This window comes from Quercus suber, unplaced genomic scaffold (genome assembly GCF_002906115.3).
Source record: "Quercus suber isolate HL8 unplaced genomic scaffold, Cork oak 2.0 scaffold_487, whole genome shotgun sequence".
Classification (NCBI taxonomy): domain Eukaryota; kingdom Viridiplantae; phylum Streptophyta; class Magnoliopsida; order Fagales; family Fagaceae; genus Quercus; species Quercus suber.
This window is the reverse complement of record NW_027069937.1, coordinates 7,405-33,369: the sequence shown is the minus strand read 5'-3', so window position 1 is coordinate 33,369 and position 25,965 is coordinate 7,405. Positions and strand designations below refer to the sequence as shown.

The 25,965-nt window shown below is 31.5% G+C and overlaps 2 protein-coding genes across 2 annotated transcripts; one reads left to right on the top strand and one right to left on the bottom strand.

Annotated features, from left to right (window-relative positions):
• Nucleotides 1–10,352: 10,352 nt before the first annotated feature.
• LOC112019769 (protein ABCI12, chloroplastic) lies at nt 10,353–16,361 on the bottom strand. Its single transcript, XM_024052291.2, has 8 exons — nt 15,861–16,361; nt 14,927–15,043; nt 13,586–13,822; nt 13,094–13,258; nt 12,896–12,971; nt 11,773–11,837; nt 11,001–11,176; nt 10,353–10,905 (listed from the first exon to the last, which is right to left on the bottom strand). The coding sequence occupies exons 1-7, from the start codon at nt 16,227–16,229 to the stop codon at nt 11,024–11,026; spliced, it is 1,182 nt and encodes a 393-aa protein (XP_023908059.1). The 5' UTR covers nt 16,230–16,361; the 3' UTR covers nt 10,353–10,905; nt 11,001–11,023.
• Nucleotides 16,362–21,124: 4,763 nt separating this feature from the next.
• On the top strand, nt 21,125–24,222 carry LOC111987754 (bidirectional sugar transporter SWEET12). The gene is made up of 7 exons (XM_024019494.2): nt 21,125–21,276; nt 21,810–21,846; nt 21,946–22,156; nt 22,327–22,488; nt 22,741–22,860; nt 23,662–23,866; nt 24,046–24,222. The coding sequence occupies exons 1-7, from the start codon at nt 21,231–21,233 to the stop codon at nt 24,108–24,110; spliced, it is 846 nt and encodes a 281-aa protein (XP_023875262.1). The 5' UTR covers nt 21,125–21,230; the 3' UTR covers nt 24,111–24,222.
• Nucleotides 24,223–25,965: the final 1,743 nt, after the last annotated feature.

Here is a 25,965-nt window from a genome sequence, read left to right as displayed (position 1 = left end):
GACATCTCAAGGCCATTGGCGCCATCATTCGTCTGTAGCCACCTGAAAACTAGCTTTCCTCAATCGTCATATTGTCGGAGCTGTTATGGGTAAGGTTATCTTTAATAATAAAATACTTATTAGAATAAAATATAATGATAGATTCTACTCAAAGAAATACCACCGCCCTGACGCCCCCGTCAGATGACCAAAACTGCTATACAGAGACTCCACAAGGTGTGAATGTAGAGATCAGAGGAACGTTGTTGGTAAAGTTTTCTCTTTTTCCATTTGGTTTTGGCTTGAGTATTTTGGCTAGATTGGTTTTAATTTGGGTTTGATTTTAGGTTTTGGTTTATATATTAAGGTATTTGTGTTAGAATTGGTTTGGTTTTGCATATTTGTGTTAGATACATTGATTTGAGTATTTGGATAATCAAGGTTAGAAAGGAATTAAAATAAATGCACAGTGCAAATACAACAATCAATATTAAATTTCTCTACGTTGTTTAATGAACACATTATATTTTTAAATTTATCCCATTTTTTTTCCAGTTAAATAATAATAGAAACAGGAAATTAGGTGTTGATTTTGCATAAATATTGATGTGTATATATTTTGTCATAATAAGCAATAAGATTCGTTTATCTAGAATAGGTGATTGCTAAGGAGGCTTACATGCAGATAACTCACTGAAAAAATCTACAACCTTTTTTTTCAAGGCTACAGTATTGTTCCTATTGTTTATTTTAAAGCTTTCTCATGATTTGTCCACAAAGACCTCATGTTAGAGAATATGAGGTTATGCTATGTGGCGCATTTCTTGAAGTTCTCTTTCTTTAGGATTCTAAATTAACAAAGTTCGCATTTATATCTAAGTATTAGTTCATTAAATTAGCCAATAGAATAAATGCTTATATTAATTATCTATAGTTATGCATTAATTAATTATATCAAATGAATTTATAAGTTAATTTTTATAAAGAGAGATGATACGTCTACAACATTTTTACAACAAATCATATGTGGTTAGTTTTTATTGGTTCAAATTTGAAACTAATACTAAGATTACTTTTTTACCCCAATAATAACAACTAGTAATAACCGGTTACTTAGGATTTGTTGTAAAAATGTTGTAGACATATCATTTCTCTTTTATAAACTCTATATAAGAGATAATTTTTAGTTGGAATATGACATTTTTACTCATGTTTAGTTGCTTTGACATCAATTGACACAAAAGCCATAAAAAATTAAATATTTGTGAATTTACTAAAATAAATCTTAGTCCTTTAAATTTCCTAACCCCTTTCAGTCACATGTGTGTGTGTGTGTGTGTAATAGAATAAATATATTTATTTTGTTATAGTATAATGAAATTTTAATATAATTTTTCTAAGATTTATATGAGAAACAATTTTTTTTTAATGTGATAAACAATTGAAACATTATATCATGCAACAATTGAAGCAATGTCCAATAGAAAGGGGAAAAAATACCATCGTGTTTTAGTTCTTACATTTTTTTTTTTTTTTTTTTTTTTTTATGAAGGATATATGCATTTTTTTAGTGGGCATGAAACATGCTTTTCTATTTTAACCACTATATCATGCAATTTTCAATTTGTAAACACACACTCACATACACACATATATAGTGTGATTTCTATTTTGTTTATAAAATAAATGAAGATTACAATTCTTTACAAGAAAATCTATTCAATTTTTATTTTTTATTTTTTATACATTAATAGTTTGGGGGGATCTAAATCATGAATGTCTCTATTGGAAATTAAGGTGCCAACTAATTAAGTTACAAGATTCTTAGTAAACTTATTAAAATATTCGAGAAAACTAATAATAAGTTGCACCGCAAAATTGATCGTATGAGAATTTAGCCAATAATAATAAAAACAAAAAATATTTGAGAGAAACCAATGTTATAGAGTGATATGAACATATTAGAGTTTGTCTTCTTTCTCGTTTACTTCTAAAAAAAAAACGAGATTATAGCTTCATGTTTAATCTTTAACCATGAAGCTGGCATTTGTGAGGGTGTGTTTCCATATAAAACCACCACAACTTTAGCTAAGGACCAAGCCTTTGCCGCCATTGCTGAGATAGACCCGTCCCACACATTTTGAAAACCTGCAACTCAAACTAATTAGCATTAAAACACCACTACAGATCCAACAGGTTTAATACGTTTAGTTTTTTATCCTCATCATAAACCCAACTGGTTTTATGGCAAAGAGGGGGTGGTGCTGTGGAAGAAAAAGCGAAGAAGGGAATTTGGGAAATTAAAAAATAAAATAGATTGCATTTATTGCAGAGGCAACTAAGTCATTAATTTCTAGAGTATTAATGACATGATAAAGTTTTTTTTTTTTTACCATTAAAGGTCCGTTTGGATACAGTTTTTTTTGTTAAAAACTGAAAACTGAAAATACTGTAACAAAATAATTTTTAAATGTGTGAACAATGCTGTGAGACCCATTTTTAATTAAAGTTTGGATGAAAAAAAGATGTTTGTGAGTCCTGTGAATAGTGCACAGGACCCACAATAAGTACCATTTCAGACCAATGGGTGGACATCCAAAGTGCTAGTGGGTCCCATGCACAGCATAGGACCTACTGGCAGGTTTGTCCCTCACGTGTTTGGTTGAAGACCAATTTTTTTTTTTTTTTTTTTTTTGGAGGAAACATGAAAGAGTAAAACGCAGACATAAATAAACCCAATCCAAACCCCACCTAGATCTTATAAAAATTAAAAATTAATAGCAATTGAAATGTGTAATTCTTTTGATGTTACACTAGGTGCAACTTGAATATATATATATATATATATGTGTGTAACTCTTCATCGTATATAGTCTTATAAGTTTTTTTTATTAACTAAAACAAAATAATTCGTTTTTCTTCATTACATAAAAATATATCGAAGTAATTGTTGGGTATATGTGTGAGCAAAGTCTCAAATTGAATAATGTTAAAAAGAGTGAGCAATTAATATAACATAATTGGACGCAAACTCATAAGCTTAACTTTTTGGGATAAGTGGTATTCTTATATGTTATATAACTAATTAATTGAAGAAAATTCTTAAGTACTCTCGGAGTACGAAAAATGATGCTCCCTCCTCTCATATTAATGTTGAACCCTACCATAAATTTAATGAGTAAACCTCACCATGAATGTGAGAGGCTCATATCTTCAACACCAATACCAAACTAGAATCATTAGTTATTTGTTTAAATAAAAAAAAGACAAACTAAAAACAAAAAAGAGGTTAATCAAGCATACGAAAATAGAATCATTAGATATTTGTTTAAATAAAAAATTACAAATTAAAAACAAAAACAAAATTTTTTTTATAATAATTGTATAATTTTTGGACTTTGTCTATTATTAGAAAATTTTATTAGCTTGCTTGACTTGGTTTTCAAAATTACGCAGATCATAAATTTAGATTGGAGCTGGGAGAATATTAATGCCGTACCTGGCCTCCTTTTTTATGAATGGCGTACTGTTTTATTATGAATTTAATTAGTAATGAAGGGGATAGAATTTGAGATAGACGGATCCATTCATAAAGCCAACCAAAAGCAATGGTGCCAAGGAAAATGACGGTCTAAACGTACTGACAAACAACAGGCAGAATAAAGATCGCGCCCAAACGGAAAGAAAGAGAAGATGGACGAACTCTCCATGGTGGACGGATTCCAAGTAGACAGATACAAAGTAGACGGTTGGCAAAGTCACGTGGCATCCACATGGCTTAAGTGGTCTCCAAGAAACTTCAAACGGAAATATCTTATGCCCTACGATTTTCCATAATCGACAAAATCTCTATATGGAAAGGATCTTGTAAAATATGTGTATTTATGAGGATCTTCTCTACAAGGAAACATCTTCTTCACCAAGAAACAAAGGTCGGTTCTACACTACTATAAAAATCCAAAACTCTCAGAAATCAAGGTACGCATAATTTACTCCAGCTCTAGCGCTCTAGAGTGGTGAAAGTTCTCTAACTTAACTTTCGGAGGGTATTTGGCCAATACCACATTGATACTCTCTGTGAGGTCCTCTTCTTCTTTGTTGCGCAAGTTTTGTCTAGAACACATGAGGATTGTGCGACTTACTGACGATTTTCGGCATCATCAAGTAAGATTTTATATGATTATACCCATTAGTTTGATTCAAAAAACTTTTTCCAAAAAAAAAAAAAAAAGTTTGATCCAAGGAAATAATATTTGTTAATGAATATCTACGGTAGAAATATCAAAAGTTGTCTGTTGATGAATAATTTTGGCTAGTTATCTGTTGAATTTGATAGTTAAAAATCAAAGTCTTTCATCTGCAAAACGTCTAAACACACATGCGTCCTTCCTCATCTAATACAGGCATGCGCAATATTAGATGAGGAAGGTTAATTATATAAAGGAATAGTATCACGTTTCTAAGTGGGAGAGAGCAAGCCTTAATTAGAAAATAAATACACAAATTAAACCTGATACTATTCCTTTATATAAATAACCTTTCCATATATGGTGGTTTCCTATCTCAATACCATTGCGTACAAGCCTCCCAAAATTTCTAAGTGCAGGTGAACAGCTAAGATTTCTCTATTTTATAATTTTATTTACCATTTATGTATTCTAGTTTTTCATCATAATTACAACTTACAAGTATATATTAGTGTTATTATTTATGGATCATTTGTGCACTGTCTCTTTCTCAAAAAAAAAAATATTTGTGCACTGTCTGCAACCTGCACGAACCCAACATTATTAAGAGATGTGACTAATCATAAGCATGCTCGCATATTAAGGGCCAACTAATTATATCTATGACGATAAGATAGAATTATATCTATGACGATAAGATAGAATCACACCGTATAACTTAACCGATATTTTTTAGTGTTCCCAACCGAGATATATATAGGATTCATATCCTCTCATACACATGCGAGCATGCACATGTCCGTGACTTTAAAAAAAAAAAAAAAGAATTAGTCGATATTGTGCAATTCTGCAATTTGCAAAGTGAGGTGATTATATGTATTACACAAATAAAAGTGGCGTAGGACTTTTATTTTTTATTATATAATTTTCAGAATTTTGTTGAGGATAGCTTTATTTTCTTGTTCTAACTATTTTTAGGAGTTTTAAAATCAAATTGGCTCATGTTTAGTTAGTCTATATTTTTATTTTAATATTTCTACTTTAAAATTAAGTTTCGTAGAGTCCTTAATATAAATTGGTCCCTAAATTTTAAAACAAAAACTTAGTCTCTTCCGTGAATAAACTATCAGTAATTTATAATCTATTTCTCTGATGGATTTCAGATCTCTACCTTGTAGGTACCAAGTATTTCAAGGTTCTGTATTGCTACGTCTGAAACCACAACTGAAAGCATGACAATTCGCCATGCACGCAAGCTAGTGAAACTTTTGTTGGTTCTCACAATTCTTTCAATCATGTTATCTTTAGTGGAGGGTGGAGTATTTGGAGGAGGCGGAAGAGGCATCTGAAGAGGAATTGGAAGAGGCGGAGGCAGTGGTGGAGCCGTAGGAATCAAACCCCCAGGCGGTGGTGGAGTCGTAGGAATCAAACCCCCTAATAGAAATCACTCTAATAGCGGCAATTCATTGACCATGTCTAGTGCATTGCTTAGTTCGATCATATGTTTGTTATTTTGTGTTGCATTATTTTAATTTGTTGCTTCATCATATGTTTATCTTGGAACCAAGGTAAGAGGGAGAAAATACTAAAATATTGTAATAGATTTTCGTAATTTTTTGTAACAAATAAGAGAGAGAATACCAAAACATGAAATATTAATTAAGATTGTGTTTTTTGAACCATTAGATTGTGTAATTTTTGTAAAATTACACAAACAAAGTGTTACACTAACTTGACTTGAACCCATATATATATATATATATGGGTTGAGTTCAAGTTAGAAGTTAATGTTACACTACCTAATAATTTGTTATTGAATTCATATTTTGAAAATTCAACTGTTGAATTATATGTTCTATATATTTTTAACATGTATGCCAGTTTTCATGCCAGTTGGATATAATTTACAATTCAACCTATAAATTCATCTTTTATGCATTATTTTAAATTACAAAAATTTGAATTTAAACAATTGATTGATAACATGGCTATTGATCTTTGATCATTTTTAAATTTTGTAGGCATGGAGAATATACAAAGATTATGTAACCCAATGGTGGATTTGTTAAAATTCACATGTAATTAAAAGGAGAAATGTTAACCAATGCCCTAATTTATGAGCAATTTTTAGAAATATTTTATTAGGAGAGTGATAAAACAATAAATATTGTTGATAGTTTTTTATATTTTCCATAAAAGTGATGTCAAAACTTTCCTGTTATGATTTATTAACAATTACTAGACATGGCAAAACGGGTCAGAATTTTCTGACCCGACCCAACCCGACTCAAAAAATACCTAACCCGAAGCGAAAACAGGTTAACCCGTGACTCAACATGAACCATTTTTTAAAACATTTTTTTGGTAAAAAAAAAATAGTAAAATTAAGACAATATTGGTTTAATTGTTTATTGTGAGCTTTAAGGAAATAATTGATACATTTACATAATTGCATGCAAATTAATTGAAAGATAAATGGTTGAGCATTCTGTAATGAGTAAATATTTTTAGATATCAAATAGTAAAGTACATGCTAAGATAATCTGGTTATAGTAGAGTTAAAAACATAGATTTAAAATTGTACACATGTGTGAGAAACATTCCCTAGTGTGAAAATAATGAAGCCAAAATATCAAGTTAGCATAAATTATAAATGTTTATACTTATTTTTTAACAATTTATGTCCAAAATAAATGGTTTTTCAAAATAAATTATGATATTTTCTAGAGTGTGTGTTGCTTAACAATGATATGATATTCATAAGAGAGACCGTGTATAAATATGTAAGCAATCAAACTTTAATGTATATCTCAATTGAAATAGAGTGCCAACCACAATTGATAATAGATTATAAAATTAATTTTTAAGATTGTAAATTTCTTATATGTTTTTATTCTTTATTTAATGAGTTATCTAATAAGTTATTTATAATTTTGTTTTATAATTTGGAATGTTGATATTGTGTAGAAATAAAACTTGTGTATTTGTTTTACTTATCTTTGTATTATTTTGTTTTAGATAGATGTTAAGATTTGTATAATTTTAAAATTATTGAATAAGTATTAATAAGTTTAACTGAATTCATTCTTGATATAAGTGGTGAATTCAAAATAATGCATTTTACATCAAGTAATTTGTTGCATAACTTTCCATATGCTAAATACATGTTGTTTTCTTTATAATAATAATAAAAAAAAATTCATGTGAAAAATACAGGTCAACCAAACCCGACCCAACCCGCAACCCGATTGACCCGAACCCGTTTTTAACCCGCTTAAAATGACCCATTTTTAACCGTGACCCGTTTGACCCACAATCCGATTGACTCGACCCACCCATTTTGCCATGTCTAACAATTACTCTAAGACCCATTAAAAAATATTAGGGGGTGTAACTTTAAAATTACACCTAGTCTAACTTCAAAAGAGTAACACTTTCAAAAAAGTTATACTTTTTTTTTATAGTCATTTATTTTTATAAGATCTAATGGTAAGATAGACACTACTATTCATGTCATTAATCTTTATATATATAAAATCGAATCCTCTGAAACTCCCACAATTTTTCATATCATCATTTTAATTTTTAATATATTTTTAAAATTTTTTAAAACTAAATAATGAGAGTCCTAAAAGGAGTCTTATATATATATATATATATAAGTAATAACAGCCTAACAGGAATTCCCTTTGATTTTCCTTTTGGGAATGGCAAAATCTTTGAAAACCCTAAAGCAGCCCCCTCTGTCCATCTCCACTAAGTGTGCGTTTGGATGTACATTAAAATTATAAATTATTTCATTATTCAGTTTATTTTTGCTACTATTTGTAGGCCCCACTACACTTTTTGACATTATTCACTAGTTTCATTGTACTATTTCAACTAATTTTTACCTTTATCTATAGTACTTTTAGTAATAAGTTTTTAATTTCAGCAAAATAAGCGATATTCAAATAGGCTCTAAAAGAGAAAACCCTAACCTTCAATTTCTTTGGTACGCTTGCTCTTGTTTTTCCTCTTTTTTGTGAATAAGTTTTTTTCTCTTTTGTTTATCCTATAACCGTTCTCAGTTGAGTCTGGTGGAGGTGTTCTTGCAACTGTCTGTTCTTCCAGGCCCCATGAGATTTTACATGACTTTCATTGGCGATGGAGTAGTACTTTACATTATATAATATAACTACAAGTATTGTAGTAAGTTTGCTAACTTTTTGTGTGGTTCAAAGATGCTATATTCTATGTTATTTTAGATTATATAACCTTAAGCTTTACATTACGGAGACGTATGTTAAGTTGTCTCACATCAGAAGTAGCTTATTGCATTTGTCGTACAAGTTTTCAATTCCTTTTGTGTGGATATTTTTTTACAATTGGGGAGTAAGGACTATGCACTATATGTTATCTTATGTTTTCTCCTATGGTGTTGTGCTTCTTTGTTTATTAATTAAAGATTATGCTGGAAGCCTATATTATTTGCACCTTCAAAGCGTTCGAAAATGTTTGAACCAAAATTTTCATTTATTGGGAAGAATTGGATTAAAAAAACTTATGAAAGCTTTCCATCCTTACTGAAATTGTCTCGCAATAAAAGCTATAATTTTTTGTTTTGTTTTTATAATTTGTAGGTTCTGAATCTTTTGATTTTTAATTTTATTGTCTTTTGGAAGTCTGACCATTTGAATTTTTGGGTTCAATTTTTTGCAATATCTGAAACTCTTTTATTTCAACAGTTATAACTATGGATTATTCTCTTAAAGGTAACCTATCTTTCTCTTATATTTCTTTATTTGCTAGTCATATATATTTTGTTTTGTTTCAATAATTTTTAGGCAGTACCAATGAATTTTCTGATTTTTTTTTTCTTTCGGAAGTTTTAACATCAGAATTTTTTAGTTATTTTTTTGCAATATCTAAATCTGTTATTATAGTTTCATAATCAATTTAAAATTTTATAAAATTATTTTAGTCTATTATAAATAGGTAGGTTCCCGTGCGTTGTACGGATTTCCGACTAGTATTCTTAAATTTATTTACTTAACTCTCTCCACAATTAATGTACACAACTTTATTATTGTTTTTTTTTAATATTCTACACCTCTCTCTAATTCACCGGCAAATAAACAAAGCATACTAAACCAACCAAGTTTGTGGAGCTGGTTTAGTGCTTAAATGAGATGGGTTTTTCAAAAGGAGTGGGTCTCGGTCTAACTCAACGGTATGAAAGGCTTGGTCCTTGGTTAAAACTTTAAAGTGAGAGGTTTCGGTCTAAACCCAATATTATCACTTTGTCATACACATGCAGCTGTTAATTATAACGTAAAGAACCTTAAAATGTGTGGGCACTGTCATTGTGTGGCAAAATTGGTGTCCAAGGTTTACAACAAAGAAGAAATTTTTAAATATAAAACTTAATTTCATCATTTCAGGCTTGTTTGTGTTCGTGTAAAGGTATTGGTGAGAGTTTAATAGAGGAGACTATAAATTATTGATCCAGTCTTCTTACTCTGTGTAGCATCTGCTTCTAAAGAGCAAATGAGATCAATACTTCCTGTTCAATCCTGTTCAATCTTTAACCATGAAGAGACAATCAATACTTATAGTTGGAATTTGTGAGGGTTGGTCTCCATCTAAAACCACCATCACTAAGAAAGTTACATGGCAAAATATCGTTCACTCCCGTACGAAGTCTCTGCTTATATATTTATTATATTGAATATATTGATTATTCATATATAACCAATGGACTCTGCATTTTGCTCTAATTGACCAAGATTCAGAGCACTGCCACAAATCCCACCACCCTTGACATTTCCTCCATCATGGCATCACCACCACAATCACTAGCACTACGACCGCCACTATTGACACTCATGCTTGTAATTATTCTCTCATTTTTCCTTTCACCGTTACTACCACCATGACACACCATCATTACTATTATAAATATTTCCATGACATACTACCAAAATTGTTTTTCTTAAAATTATCATGAAAATGAAAATTGTAGAACTATTTTTATATAATAAATAGAAACACTAAAAAATTACTCCAAATGCATTTTTCTTGCCCAATTCGGCTACCTCTATTACAACAAACCTCATATGCCAGTACAACAGAAACTTGAGTTGGACCTACAAACTATTATTGGCACTTATCTTAGTTGGAGACGTACAAAATTAAGAGGTGAAATTTTTCAATAACAGAAACTCACTTCCCAATAAAATAATGTAACAATGTATGAGAATTACAGCACTTGAAATTTGCTAGGATACAATCAAGATTGAGAAATGGTTACTTAAACCTATGCTAAGATTTAGACAATTACAAGATACTTGTGCAGTAAAGGGCAACATCCAGGCATGCTTGACATAGACACCAGGATGCAGCTCCATTGCTTCTATCTATGAATTGTAAACGTATTTTCAACATGAATATATTTTCACTAGAGTGGTTCTAGGACTACAAACTATTCTACAACATTTTGCCACAACTCTGATATGGTAGACTGTGAGTGGTTGCATATCATTTAGATATGGACCCACAATTTTTTCTTCACCACTCACACTCTGCCATATCTTAGTTGTAGCATAGAAGTTGTGTAATAGTTTGTGGTACTAGATTTTTTCTTTTCATTAATAAACTGCAAATCTTTCAAGTTGTATAATACCCATGCATCCCACTAAAGATAAGGGGATGGAGCCATAATGATATATGGTATTGAAGTTGCAAGAAGCTTTGTTTCCTGCAAATCAAATCAATCAAGTTGATAAATGTGCAGAAAAGAAACAAAACTTTCATTCCAACTGCCATAAAAGTTTTAAAGGATCAGAGAATTACCAAGGCAAGAGTGGGCATGAGTATCAAACAAGGAAGTAATCAGACAAAATGGCAGCACCTGTAACACCAACCAGGCACAGCAAAGAAACAATATCTGCCATCCCAAAGGATGAGTCTGACAGAAAGTAAATCTTATGAGTTTTGCTGTCCCCTCTAAAGCCTCTGACTATCATTGCCTGTAAAAGCCATAGATTTGATAAAATGTTAAAATTGACAACTTTTAGAAGAAAACATTTTCTTTCAAGTTAGCATGACACGCTAAATATGCTAATGCAGATTGACCACAAGAGGTTCCTCCAGGCATATCCCAAAAGCATGGTAGGTCTCTTAACGTATGTAGAATCCTCATAAGTATTTTTTGGACTGTGGATGAATGCTCCAGGAGTCTAAAATATGCATTAGGGAAAAATTTCTGAACTCATCCTAAAAAATTAACTTTAAACAGACTTTTCACTATGTGTGAAGTACATAAACATAAGCAAATAATAAGAGTCCTTGAATTCTGTGCATCATTTCAAGGATGAGAGAGTGACTAGGCCTCTACGAGTTGCAACATATGAATTTTTTTTCCTAATTGTTTGGTTGGGGGTGGGGATTTGAACCATGGACATCTTTGTTGGAAACACCGGGAGGTGCCAATTGAGATACACAGCTCTTGGCACGAGTTGCACATATGATAAAACAAAGCTATTCAAAGGGCACAAACTTTATATGTTACAACCGATTGATTAGGGGTATGACATAGTATTTAAGTGCCAAGTTGAACATAAACCTGTGATATCTGATCTGCATGGATAAAAATATTTTTGAAGATCCGGCGAAAGTAGATAACAAAAACTGCCAAGACAAACCATATGAAAAAAGTAAGCACCATATTGGTAAAGTATCTTAAAACAGACACAATCACATAGATTATCATTCAATATCTATCTCATAAAACTATGTAACTACAGTTTCTTAAGGACTAAGTTTCTATTACATAAAGTGCTTCAAAACATGAAGTGTATTTTCCAGAGTAACACAGGATGGGAATGGTTGATCTAATCTTCTCATTCATTGGGACATAATTTTCCAAGTAATGACCAAAATAAGGTTAAAATTATAGCAAAATATTAAGGAAAGAACGAAGACTGGTTGCATTTGATGCACAAACAATGACCACAACAGAAAGCCTGGGAAGAATATGAAGACCATACTAGGAGAAAGGAACATCAACAAGCTGTAGTTGGCATCTACTATCAAGTGAGTGTCGCAAGTTACCTCAGTTTGAAGGTCTAACTTTCAAACCAGCCAAAGTAAAGAGCCAAAGTAAAGCAGAGTTTAGAATTGTTCCATAAATTTTCACAATGTGATTTTTTTTTTTTTTTTTTTTTTGGGGTGGGGTTGGTGGGGTTGTTGGGGTTGAGAGAGTTGCTAGGAAAACCTTGATATTTAAATGATCTCAAGTTGGTGTGAGGAAAGAAGCCAGAAAAGGCTTTAACATTTAAAAATTAAACTAACTGTCTTCTCCCTCCTGTGTGAAACACACACAGATATCATAACCGAGAGAGACTTTACCATAAATTTTAGAGGGAGTAAAACAAAAACAAAAAAAACAAAAACCTAAACTACTAGTTTCAAGACACTGAGGATACTGTTTCCAAAAAAAGGAGATCCCAGAAAAATATAACTATTAGGTTAGTAAGATTACTATGCAAAAATGAGATTTGATGAAAATACCTAGGATGATGCTCACCGACAGAAGGGTGCCATATAATTAGCATGACATATTAAAGTGGCATTTAGCCATTAGAACAATTCTACTGTCAACATTTTGGGACTTGACAATGAAATTGTAATAATGTGTAGATAAAAGAGAAAAAGAAAAGAGGGGAGCCCCTAATATATATGCTTACTATCAATTGTCTCCATCATCGTCAAATGTTGCCAATTTATCCTACGAGAAACAATCCCCAGTGCAACATTACGGACCTGCCAAGGCATTATGTCCATATTCCAAGAGTATAAATATCAATGTGAATAGTCATGTAACTAAATAATCAGAACAAGACATTGCTTTCGACATAAAAGTTATTAAAAATTACTTTTCTTACCTCATCAAACACTAGGGTAATGAACCTTAATGAAAGCATAAGGGTAAGAACAATCTCAGCTACTGGAACACCAATATATGTCAAAGGAAGCATAAACCACCGCAAGGCAAATGCAAGTTGTTCAGGGGTTGTTGTTGTTAGACAAAGGCTCGCACTTTGGAAGACCTTTCACAAAAATAGAGACAGTTCTCAGAACAGTCAGGATATTATTTTTCTTTGAGATCATTAATAATTAGTCTAGCCCTAAAATCAAAATAAATTAAATGAATTTTCATAGAATTTTCATAATGAATTTTTCTCTTTTCTGACGCAATGACTTGTCTTAAATAATTATTATTGTTACACCTTATGTTGGCTTATAACATAAAACATTTCCGTGTGAATCAACACACATACTGAATGAATAAAAGGAAAGAGTGTAACCAAGGTACTTATAGGGGCTGCCGAGGGAGGGGTGTTGGTTGAAACCAAGAAAATTTATTATTGACTTACAGTAAAAGTTAAGCATGCAGCAATGCTTGCTACTGACAGTCCCTTCCTTGTAAATTGTAATGGTCCCAGCTTCATAATCAAATACGAATAACCACCCAAAGATGCAGGAAGTTTAGGCAATCCCATCATTGCAGGAGGTGGAGTTCTTAACTGGACAAGAGGTGTTACACCATCTGCACCCAGCCCCAACATAATGAATAAAATGCCAGAGAGCAAAGACACTCTTCCCAATTGGTCCTACAAGAGTTGTTGGAGAATTAGCAAGATATTCCCTGCATTAGGACATTGGTTATTGTTTTAAAATGGAAGCACTAGTATATACATTATGACTTCCTACTCTGCGCATCACTATGCACCAAATGAAATGATTACAAGAAAGAATAAGACTAGTTTGAACTAATAGATATGATGATGACAATGCTTCTACTTGCTTCAACAAATGTCAACAACTTAAACCAGTTACCTCACGTCATGCATTTACTCCATAACTTCTCCAAAACAAGACAAAATCACTTAACCTCACAAGAGCAGAGAAATTTGCAAGAAAGTAACCACTTAGGTTTCAAAAGGCTAGAAATGGACAATTTTGCTAATAAGTTATAAAAAATATTCAGAAGAAATTGTACTAGGNATTGGTCCTACAAGAGTTGTTGGAGAATTAGCAAGATATTCCCTGCATTAGGACATTGGTTATTGTTTTAAAATGGAAGCACTAGTATATACATTATGACTTCCTACTCTGCGCATCACTATGCACCAAATGAAATGATTACAAGAAAGAATAAGACTAGTTTGAACTAATAGATATGATGATGACAATGCTTCTACTTGCTTCAACAAATGTCAACAACTTAAACCAGTTACCTCACGTCATGCATTTACTCCATAACTTCTCCAAAACAAGACAAAATCACTTAACCTCACAAGAGCAGAGAAATTTGCAAGAAAGTAACCACTTAGGTTTCAAAAGGCTAGAAATGGACAATTTTGCTAATAAGTTATAAAAAATATTCAGAAGAAATTGTACTAGGAGTCCTAAAAATTGATCACTATAGTTAGAAAGCAATCACCTCCTCACGCTTAAGTAGTTAGTTAGAAAGCAATCTAATTAATGGCTTCAAACCTAGACAAGGTGGTGTTCTGACCAATTGAACTACATCATACATATTCTTATGATTTCATTCAAACCCCTTCTAATTTATTTAGATTAGAATATTTGTATTGTTACAGAAATCAAACCAATTTTCTTAACCAACATATGTATAAATACACTCAAAAAATTTATCTAATGATAACTGTTCCTTGCATATAAATATAATTAAGTCAAAGGCTGGTACTCACCATCCAAACATGTCTTGGGAGAATCCATATAGACAGAAAAGACAGGAATATCACTAATCCAAAACGCATTGCTATATGTGATCTTGCTGGTAAAACAACTAAAGCCAAAAGCCATACCTGCAAAACCATGACGCCTTGATATCATAATTCATAAACAAAATCAAAACAGGGGGATAAACAAAAATAGAATCTTAGAACCAAATATTTTTACTTTTTCTTCACTTGCTTTTTAAGCAAAATTACCAACATCAAGATGGCTTTCGGAACTTTAAGGTGGGTCGGGGGGAAAAAAAACTGCTCACAATAACCAAGTAATGCCAAAACGAGCCAATTCTTTCACAACAATCTCCTATGCTAGTACTCAAAAGCTAATACTTGAGAGCATCAATTGCTTCTCCAAATTTTAAATACACTCCAACAAACTATATATTTTTTTTCAACAACAATCACAACAACAAGAAGATAAAATACCCAAAGCAAAACACACAACACAGCTCAACTAAAAACACACACTAAAACTATACTCACGAACTATGAAACACTCTCTTCCTCTCAAGTTCCTAACTTTTGCAATTTGTAGTATGACAATGTTGTTCTCTCTACATCATCTCCAACTTGACTGCCTAAATTAAAATTCAGTTCCAATACCCTCTCATTGCTCACTTACGAGTAAAAAAAAAAAAAAACAAATTTACACATTTCTAAGTTACTAAAACATTGAACACAAACAAAAACTAAATGCTCAAAATCAAATTGACCAATTCAGTAATCAGTTCCATCAAAAACCGAAAACCACCCAAAACCCATGAATTGAATCTAACCCAATAAGCCAAATTTATTTCACTACAAGATAATCTCAATCAAACCCAGAAAATAAAATAAATAAATAATTAATTAATTAAAAAAAAAAGTAACCAGAGCAACAAAAACGCACCAATTTGATTCTGGGGTCCACAGAATGAAGAAAAGTGGTTGGAGACGAAACGAACTGGTAAATGGGACTGGCGGTGGCACCGGAAATGAGCCTGAAAACTTTGTCGGCGGAGATAGAGAAAGCTCCGGTGGGTATCCACTTGACCCAGTTCCCAGTTCCGCCATTGCTGTCGCTCACGGAGGCTCTCGTTCTGAAACTTATCTTTAGCTTTAGCTGTGTTGGGTTTATCTTGTTTGGTGGTTTGAGAAAGGGTATAGGGTTTTTGAGGGAAGTGACATTCAGGGTTTTTGGACATGCAGTAATAGTAGAAGTAGTAAATTTGGGAATTGCAGTAAATGTGACCGTTGGGAAGGTACAGTTCATTATCATGTAGCCTAGCCTAGGAAGAGGGCTTTGTAGTATAGTTTGCTTTTGCAGTTAGATTACAGATTATAGCATTTTGCACTCTGCAGTTTGCACCACTTTGAGTTTTATATCCAGCCAAAAAGGCAGATGACCTTTTCTCTGTGTGTGCGTGTGTGTATATATATATATTTATTTATTATAAACAATTACCTTTTCTGTGCAGGGGCGTAGCTACATGGGGGGGGGGGGGGGGGGGAAAATTGCATACTTGAATTATTTTTCTAAGAATTGGCCCTACATGAAAAATTATTTGGCCCCCAATTTGTTGATGTTTAGTGTTCCTTGCAAAGTTGCTTTTCATCTTTTAATATTTTCTCTCATTTATTATTAGTCTTGACTGTTGAAACTCCTTCATGTGTCAAACCATTGACTTGATTAGAAGTTTTACTTTTTTAATTCTCAAGCTTCAATATATTTTTCTAATTTGATGTGAATTGATATTGCTCTTTATTGTTATTATATTGCTCTATGTTGTAAGTTGAGATTGTTGTCCACATCTATTGCTACTTGCTAGTAAATGTTGCTCTTTGTTACCGAATATACCTGTTGCTATTTTTCCTCCTCTGTTTTTTCTACTCTATTTTGTTGTGGCCATTTTTTTGGCTTTGTATTCTTTCTTTTCTTTGTATAAAATTTATAATTTTGTCTCAAAAAAGAGTGCTAAGCTTATTTGAAACTAGCAAAAATGACTTTAAGATCTTCAGAAGTACTAGAGTGTTCTTCTCCTTTTTTTTTTCTTTTTTTTTTTTAAATGAAACCAATTGATAAGCTTTATTCAAAATACAAAGTCATCTTGTATCTTTATATATAATTTCATATTGGCTTATAAGGATTTTGTTATTTTTAATTCTAAAAATTTTATATTTTCTTTTAGATGTAATTGTTATATTTATATTTAATTTCTTGAATGGTTTCAACTTATGGTTGTTAAAAGGACTAAAAGAAACTTAGAAGGGAAAATGAACTTAAGATACTTAATTGGTCATTTAGTTTTTTTAAGTGCTAATAAGAATTACATTGATTAAACCAATGCACAAAAACATATATGTAGCATTTTGAGTTTTTCTTGAATTGTGACTCACTACGAGATAGTTTAACCTCGGCCCCCCAAACCAAAATTTCTAGCTCCGCCCCTGTTTCTGTGTACGTTAACGAAAAATTAGGGAGATCTAAGAGAGAGAAGGAATTCCAAATGACAAAATCTTTTGATATAAGGTAGATATTTTATGACAAAATTTGCTAAATAGTACCATTTTAGAAATTTTTTTGATGAATAGCATATAAAAGTTAATTAGTTAAGTAGATTGTTTTTTAAACTCGGGTTTGATAGAGTTTGTCAAACTCGAGTTTCAACCCAAACTCAAGTTCCAAAAATAATCTACTTAACTAATTTACTTCTTCCATGCGCTACTTTTCTAATTTTTTTCTAAAAACCTGGTATTTGTCAAAATTTGCTGAAATTTTATCCTAACATAATCTAAATGTATATGTGTAGTGAGTTTTAGTTAGCTCAACTGATAAAGTCTCTGATGGTTGAAAGAGATTTGAGGTTCAATCTCCGCCTACACGAAAAACTGATTGATGTCTTGGTTTGATGAGAAATAACTATCATCAGAAGTAGATACCATAGATTGAAATTTATCTCTAAAAAAAAAGTGTTATGCCCTAGAGACTTGAACCTACACCCCACAAAAAAAAAAAAAAAAAAAAAAAAAGAGGTTAATTTTTAAAAGGTTAATTAATGTCATTTGAAACTGGATCAAATTATGAAGACCGACAATTTGACTACAATGCTCTATATTGGCTACTGAAAAACAGAAAAAAAAAATTATTGTATTGTTGATTCATGTCTGCAATGTAAGAATTGTTTGTCAATACCAATAGAAAATAATTGACACTTGGTAATCTATGAGATGATATTATTTTTGGTAGAGAGAAGAAATAATTGTTTGTTACTTCAAATGTAAGATATCTATCGATTGAAAATAATTGACATTTCGATACTTCAATGTAAGATGAGAAATTATTATATATTTCGAGAGTATTGTTTCCTCCTCTCATATCGAGCTCACCTCTCATGTGAAATATCTACCAATCAAAAGCAATTGACACTTAGATATCTATGAATTGAAAACTATTTTTTAAAATGTTATGTGATTCTGTCCATTGCCAACCTTCTTTGTTACTCAGATGGTAAAAATGTTTTGGATAGGGTATGTATGTTTTGAATTCTTTTTTTTCTTTTAGAGGAAAAAAAATGAGAGTAGAGAGAGACCAGCCTGCCAGAACATGGGAAGAGCATCTAGGAATCCAATTAACTGACAAGGAATGTCTTAACTTGGCTTTGACTTTGATCTCCGACAAGGATGTGCCAAATAATATTATGCATATAGAGTGAGATCGATTTATATATGTATTTTAATTCATTTTATATTGATGATAACCTTTATTATAATATAACTAGCATGTAGTCCGTGCTTACGCACAGAAATATTAACAATTGTGATGATAAGATGTTTATCTTGGTAGATTCAGTTTCCACATTGAGCATTATGAATGGAGATAACTTAACACTGACATTTAAAAATCAAATTGGACACATAGCACAAAATTAAACTACAATTAGAAATTAATTTGATTCGATTTGAATTCTAAAATTGAACTTCAACTTAATATAATATATATGATTATATTTTGTCCACTTTTAACAAATTAACAAAATCTTAATTCTAACACACTAAAAACTATTAAAAAATAAGAACTGATCATTGAGCTTGGAGGCGCCAATGAAGCACTAATGTATGAGAGTATGAAGTAAGGAAGAGTGGGATTGAACATTGTGTTTGAACTTGGCCTTACTCTGAGAAATCTGTAAGGAGGAGGAGAGGGCAGTGTGTGGATCTAGTTGGTAGAGGTTGAGAGAGGAGGAGACATGGGATGACGATATGGAATTGGGAGGAGATGATGTTTTATTTTTATAGTCTTTCTCATTGGACTCCTTGGTTCTGGTTGTAGGATTAGAAGAGCTCTAGACTCTATTGAGATCACCCATAAAAGTGTGCAGGTGAGATGTTCTTGCTTAGGCCAATGAGTTTTATCATTGTGGTTTTCTTGGCTTCCGTGTTAAATGTTAATGCATTATTTATTTGAGCACAAAATTAGAAAATTTAGATAAGATACATGACACAAAATTGGAGTCCAATTTATAATCTTTTAATTAGATTTTTTTTTTTTTTTGGTTAGGACAAGTGGCGCAAAATTGTGAATTCAATTGAAATCTAATTGGATTTTCTCTTAGCTTCACCTATTATTATTATTATTATTATTATATTATATAGATTACATTGATTATTATTATAAGTGGCGCAAAATTGTGAATTCAATTGAAATCTAATTGGATTTTCTCTTAGCTTCACCTATTATTATTATTATTATTATTATATTATATAGATTACATTGATTATTATTATTATTGGATGAGGGACTTCTGAATTTTAAATGTTCACTTTTCAATTAAAAATTTATATTATATGAATCTGTAATTAAAAAAGTACTATAATATAAAATTGTAATATATGTTTTCTAATTAAAGAGAGCAGTTCTAGCTGGGGATACCGATGTGTGATTAGAAGAGTTACCACCTGATTAGGATGATGTACTACAGACAGATTTTCCTTAATAATATTGACTTACTTGTTTCTCAAAAAAAAAAAAAATTTTGATTACATTGAAAAATTTACCTTTAGACTATCAATAAATCTAGTAAAAAAAAAAAATTCCCCACAATGATTGATATTGTTTGATGCGATTTTCTTTAATTCTTTGTTGTGATTATTATGTAATAAAAAATGGCATTGCTAATATACTCATATAAAAATGAAGCTATTTCAATAGTTATTTTATTTTAATAAGTAGTGAAAGAGGTTATTTTATTTTATTTTTATTTTTATTTTTATTTTTTGTATCGATCATCACTCTTAAATAATAGGATGAAAGGATGATAACAGAATGGAATGAGGTTGGATGAGGGATGTTCCATCCCCAGTCTATCCTTTCTTCAAGACAAGAGGAGGGCAAGCCGGTAATAAGGCGAGCTAGAGGTATTTTACTCAAGGAAGTCAATACCGTACCGGAGGCTGTACCGGTTTGGCCACCGGTACGATATATTTCGGATACCGGTCAATACCGGTGTACCGTTTCGGGTTTATCGTTATTTTATATATTTAATATATGTATATATACACACACACACCCACACAAACACATCCACACAAATAAATCAACACAGAGATATACAAATACACTCACCCAATTAATAGTAAAAGTAAACTAAATAATAATAAAAAATTAGTTTTTTAAGCCAATGCCAAACAGTAAAAATAGTTAGTTTTTTAAGCCTGCCAAACAAGGAAAATAAGCTAGCCAATACCAATTACCAAACGCAACATGAGTAAACCCAAAAAAAAAAGAAAAAAAAGAAAAGAAAAGGGGAACGACGTCGTTCCCCTTTCCCCTTGAAATCAAATATATCTAATACCCTAAGTCCCTAACCACCCGAGCATCTAAGTGTTTTGGCCTTTGGGGAGAAAGAAAGATGGGGAAAGAGAGAGACTTAGAGATCGTTAGAGGGAGAGTGAGAGACTGCAAGATCGGACCGTGGGAGAAAGAGAGTTTGAGACAGAGAGAGAAAGCGAGATCGAGACAGAGAGAGAAAGCAAGATCTCATGTTGATTGTTGGGTGCATGGCTTTTTGGTACCATGGCCACCTAAGTGATGATTCATTGATCACTACTGTTCATGCAACGTCATGGATTACTACCTCTATAAATATGAACAACTGTCTATGGGCATATAGCAAAGTTTGAGTCAGAGAGCTGGGGCTAGGGCTTCACCTTCAAACCGTGCTTGTTTTCAATTTTGTGCTTGACACAAAGAAAGGGAAAGAATTAACCAAAAGAGATAGAGATGGTTTCCACTCACAGTCCCTTGGTCTTTGCGTTTGGCATTCTTGGTATATAGCTATGCTTAAATTCTATCAATATTCTCTCTCTTCTTCCTCTGCTTTTTCCTTTTCAAGTTGTCTCACATAACAAAAGCAAAAATATTTCAAGTATGAAAACATATACGTAATGCACTGTAGCTAAGGTATTGTACCGTAGATGATGGTGATTTTAGGATATATTATTTTATTGAGTAAAAATATTATTTTAATGTGTTGTATTATAAAATAAAAGTTGGGATACTGGAGTATTGTAAAATGATATTGTATAATTGATAAAATAGTTTTTTAAGATAGCAAAGTAGAATAGGATGTCATTTTAGGGTGTGAATGCTCTAACAAAAGCAAAAATATTTCAAGTATGAAAACATATACGTAAACTTAGAAAGTTCTAACTTCTATTATATAGCATAATTCTATATTAGAATAATGGTTAAATAATTAAAATTATTCCTTACAAGTGCGTGTATATTTTAAAAGCTTACATTTTCTTGATGCAAGAAGCTAGAAGGGCTAAATTTCTCTCTTTAATGTCAATTTTACAGGTAACATTATATCCTTTGTGGTTTTTCTAGCCCCAGTGTAAGTTTCTTGCTCTTTTTTCTTTTTTTCTTTTTACAAGTTTTTAGCCTCAGTGTAATGAAGTACTAATTACAATAAATTCTTCCAAATCCATTGCAGACCAACCTTTATTAAGGTTTGTAAGAAGAAATCAACAGAAGGGTTTCAGTCAGTTCCATATGTGGTTGCACTATTCAGTGCCATGCTTTGGTTATACTATGCATCACTTAAATCTGATGAAATCCTTCTTATTACTGCAAACACAGTCGGTGTTGTTGTGGAAACCATTTACATTGCCATTTACATTGCTTTTGCACCAAAGCAAGCCAGGGTACTTAATAAAACTCTCTCTCTCTCTCTCTCTCTCTCTCTTTGTATTTATTGTTATTGTTTTTTGGTACATACTTCTGTTTCAATTAGAACCATATATTTCCCTTTCATGCTGAAGTGACCTATTTCTCAAATAATGCACTAACAAAAAATTTGGACTTGGGATTATAGACTTTCACATTGAGGATTCTTATTTTGATGAACTTCGGGGGATTTTGCTCGATTCTTCTTCTCTCACACTTCTTAGCTCAAGGAGAAACCCGTGTCCGAATTCTTGGTTGGGTTTGTGTAGCTTTTTCTGTGTCCGTCTTTGCAGCACCTCTAAGTATCATGGTACATACCCAATCCTACTCTTTCTTCTTTAATTTATATTTAAACAATACAAGTGATACAACTTTATGACCCGTTATAATTGGTGTAACATAATTTTCACGTGACTTATCACCGACAGTACTTCTATTATACACTGATCACACCAGGTCATATTAGTAGTTATAAAAAAAATGTTGTATTGTTTAATTTATTGCTTATATTTTTCATTTATGTTTAACTAACTATCCATGCATGATTTTACTACTTTTGTAGAGGGTGGTCATACGCACGAAAAGCGTAGAGTTCATGCCATTTTATTTATCACTTTTTCTCACACTCAGCGCAATCATGTGGCTTTTATATGGTGTACTACAGAAGGATTTGTATGTTGCGGTAAGTTCTCGATCTCAGCCTCACAGCCACAGAGAGAGAGAGAGAGAGAGGAGAAACATCATTCTGGGATTCCTGAATTCCTGCTAAATACTATAAAATATTAATGAAATTTTCCGCCGTTAACAAAAGTTGTTATAGTTTAAGCAAAAAGAAAACTCTATACCTCTTTTGCTCCTAACTTTAGAGCGAATCCACTAACACTTGTGGCTGCTGATATATTGTTTTGTATTTGTGCGTGTGTGTGGTGTATATGTGTTTATATATATATATATATATTTCTGTATTTTAACTTGTATATATAACATACATACAAATTGTTTTGCTTTCTATGTTAATAAAAGCAATCAAAAGATTCAAAACAACTGTGACAATTCCTTTGTTTTATCAAAAAAATTTACCACATCAAAAAGGTAATAGAAAGTGATGTCTCATCGACTTCCTATTTGAGTTGTGATCAAATTCTCATACTGTAAATGTTTTTCCAAAATAGTGAAATTAATTTGGAACCTAAGAATTTTATAGCAATGACTATTCCAAAAGATACTCTCTTTTTTGAGATAAAAGATAGAAAAGATACTTTTCTTTGGCACATTGGCAAAAGATACTTTTCTTAAAGTGCGGAGGGACAATAAAATTATTTTTATTGGTCTGTTTTGGTTAAAAAAATAAATATGTTGTTCAAAACTACAACCAAAAAAACGCACATAAGATAGAGATCTTGAAAATAAACTTTAATATTTTAAGCAAAATTCAATACACCAAGGCAAGTCCTTTATAATATTCTGTCTCTTTTCATTACAGCTTCCAAACGTATTGGGTTTCATCTTTGGGGTGCTTCAGATGGTACTTTATATGAGATACAAGAATTACAAGGCAGTTAAAGACGATGAAAAGCAATCAAATGTATGCTCTCAGTCCAATTCGGATGAAAAAGGGATCAGTGACACTCAAAATGAGCATGAACAAAAAGATCAAGATGTGAAAACCAAGGAAGCCTCCAACCAAGGTCAGTCATCTGTTAAGTGTGAAGTTTAATTACTCGACTTGTACCAACCCATCTCCATGCTGTGTTTGATTTGCTTGTACCTCTCTCTCTCTCTCTCTCTCAAGTATTGTAAGAGAATGTGTACTAGAGAAGACGGTGTGGTGTACATAATAATGGTCGGTGTGTTATTTAATTTTCAGGTGTTTCTCTATGTTTGTGTAATCCAGTGGACCATGTAATGTTCAAAAAATGTGACAGCTTATAATACTACTTCCTTCGTCCAAAATTGTTGGTCTTCTATTTCATGTTGGGATATTCCAAAATGTAATCATCTTTGAAAAATCAATAAATAAAATTTCTAGTTTACGCTTTACTTCTTTTAAAAAGTCAATACTATCATTTCGCTAGAGTTTAAATTAATATGAGTAGTTTTGGTAACTTGAATACTTTTAACTAAAAAATAACATATTAAATGATGTTCTTTAAAAAGTTGAATTTTCTAAATAGATTAACAAATTGGGACGAAAGTAGTATATATTATAGTAGGGTGGATTAATGATTATATAGCAATACTTGTGCTTAACCTTTATAAGTATGATACTCCCACTGAGACTCAAAAGGTGGATTCATTAGTTTAAAACATAACATAGATTTGAAAATTTTATATTTAATCCACCATACAATCAATCTATAGGATTTTTGGGATGTCTTATGGACATAAGAGTAGAATAATCTAGCCAAATATTGAACATCACTTCATTATATTAAAAAAATTCATAAATACAATAAGAACTTATAATCTCTATAATTTTTTTTTTAATCATCGAATCAAGACATTAATAGATTTATTTTTTATAGACAATATTTGATTTCAACTCGCTTATTTAATAATAGAAAACTTTATTAGTTACTCAAAAAAAAATTATTAGTATTTTTTTTCCTTTTTTTGAGAACCAATAAACCGTATTAGTCAAGTTAGTTAAGTGAACTAAAAAACAAAATCAAATTTACAATTTTAAATTTTAAAATTAAATTTTTTTTTTTAGAGACTTTGTGGGACCAAAGAATTTGGCGACTCCGGTCCATTTTATACTGAGCCCAAGGCCCACGCCGAGGAAGAAGGAATGTCTGAGGACGAACGAAGAAGGCCCAAATTGCCGAGGAACATCGCCGAGGACAATCCTGTCCTCGATCAACCAAGATCATGGAAGGGAAAAGCGGCACGCCATCAAAGGTAGTCTGCCAAAGCATTTCAAAAAGAAGGACGAGTGCAATGGGCCAGCCATGGGAGCATGGTGGAGGAGCAATTTAAGGAGAAACTGTCACATTCGCATTAAATGCCCACAACTAACGTTCTGGCTGCATTGATGAGGAAATGACTCCTGAACAGTGTTACCTCGGTTACCGCAACTCACAGAACGCCAGAGAGGACTTCTAATAGGATAAACACTCAAGTATAGGCTTGGATGATCAACAAGTGGAAGATCAAGATCGTTTAAACTACAAAACAGAAGAAGAGAAAGAAAAGTTCATTGAAGGATCAAAGAATTCTTAAACAAGGTATATTAATTTTATTTAATTCATATTTATTTTTAAAGATATATTAGAATATTGATATGAATTTTTATTTTTAATACATGTTGTAATATTATAAGATCAATGGATGAGAATTTAGTTGCAAGTAGACTCATCTTCTAAGGAATTGTTTTGACTACTAAGGAATTGTTTTGACTACTAGATATGAATATAGCATTAATTTTTAGCTTTTTAATACTAAAATGCTTCGTCAATAATGTCACTAGTAAATTTGGATGTTTCCCTAGCATTATTTGTGTTTATTTAATTAAAACCAAAATTTTGGTAATTAAAACTATTTTCAATTTTTCTGAAAATTTTAATATCTTTCTTAGTTTAGTTAATAAATCTTTATTATTATTTTATTTAATACCAAATATATATATATATATATAAAGTTGAAACATAGCATTTATTATTATTTTTATTGAAATCATAGCATTTATTATTGTTGCACTTCTGTTGAGCTATATCAGCGGTCACATCATCCACTTATTTTTTATATTTTCTTTTTGCTTTTTAAACTTTTCTCTCTCCCAATTCTC

Coding starts and splice junctions, on each gene's coding strand:
- LOC112019769 (XM_024052291.2), bottom strand. CDS start 16,229: ATGATAATGAACTGTACCTTCCCAACGGTCACATTTACTGCAATTCCC. Junction 13,823..14,926: donor TCCCAAGACATGTTTGGATG/GTGAGTACCAGC, acceptor CAACTCTTGTAG/GACCAATTGGGAAGAGTGTC. Junction 13,259..13,585: donor CTGCATGCTTAACTTTTACT/GTAAGTCAATAA, acceptor TTTTTGTGAAAG/GTCTTCCAAAGTGCGAGCCT.
- LOC111987754 (XM_024019494.2), top strand. CDS start 21,231: ATGGTTTCCACTCACAGTCCCTTGGTCTTTGCGTTTGGCATTCTTG. Junction 21,847..21,945: donor GTGGTTTTTCTAGCCCCAGT/GTAAGTTTCTTG, acceptor AATCCATTGCAG/ACCAACCTTTATTAAGGTTT. Junction 22,861..23,661: donor AGAAGGATTTGTATGTTGCG/GTAAGTTCTCGA, acceptor TTTTCATTACAG/CTTCCAAACGTATTGGGTTT.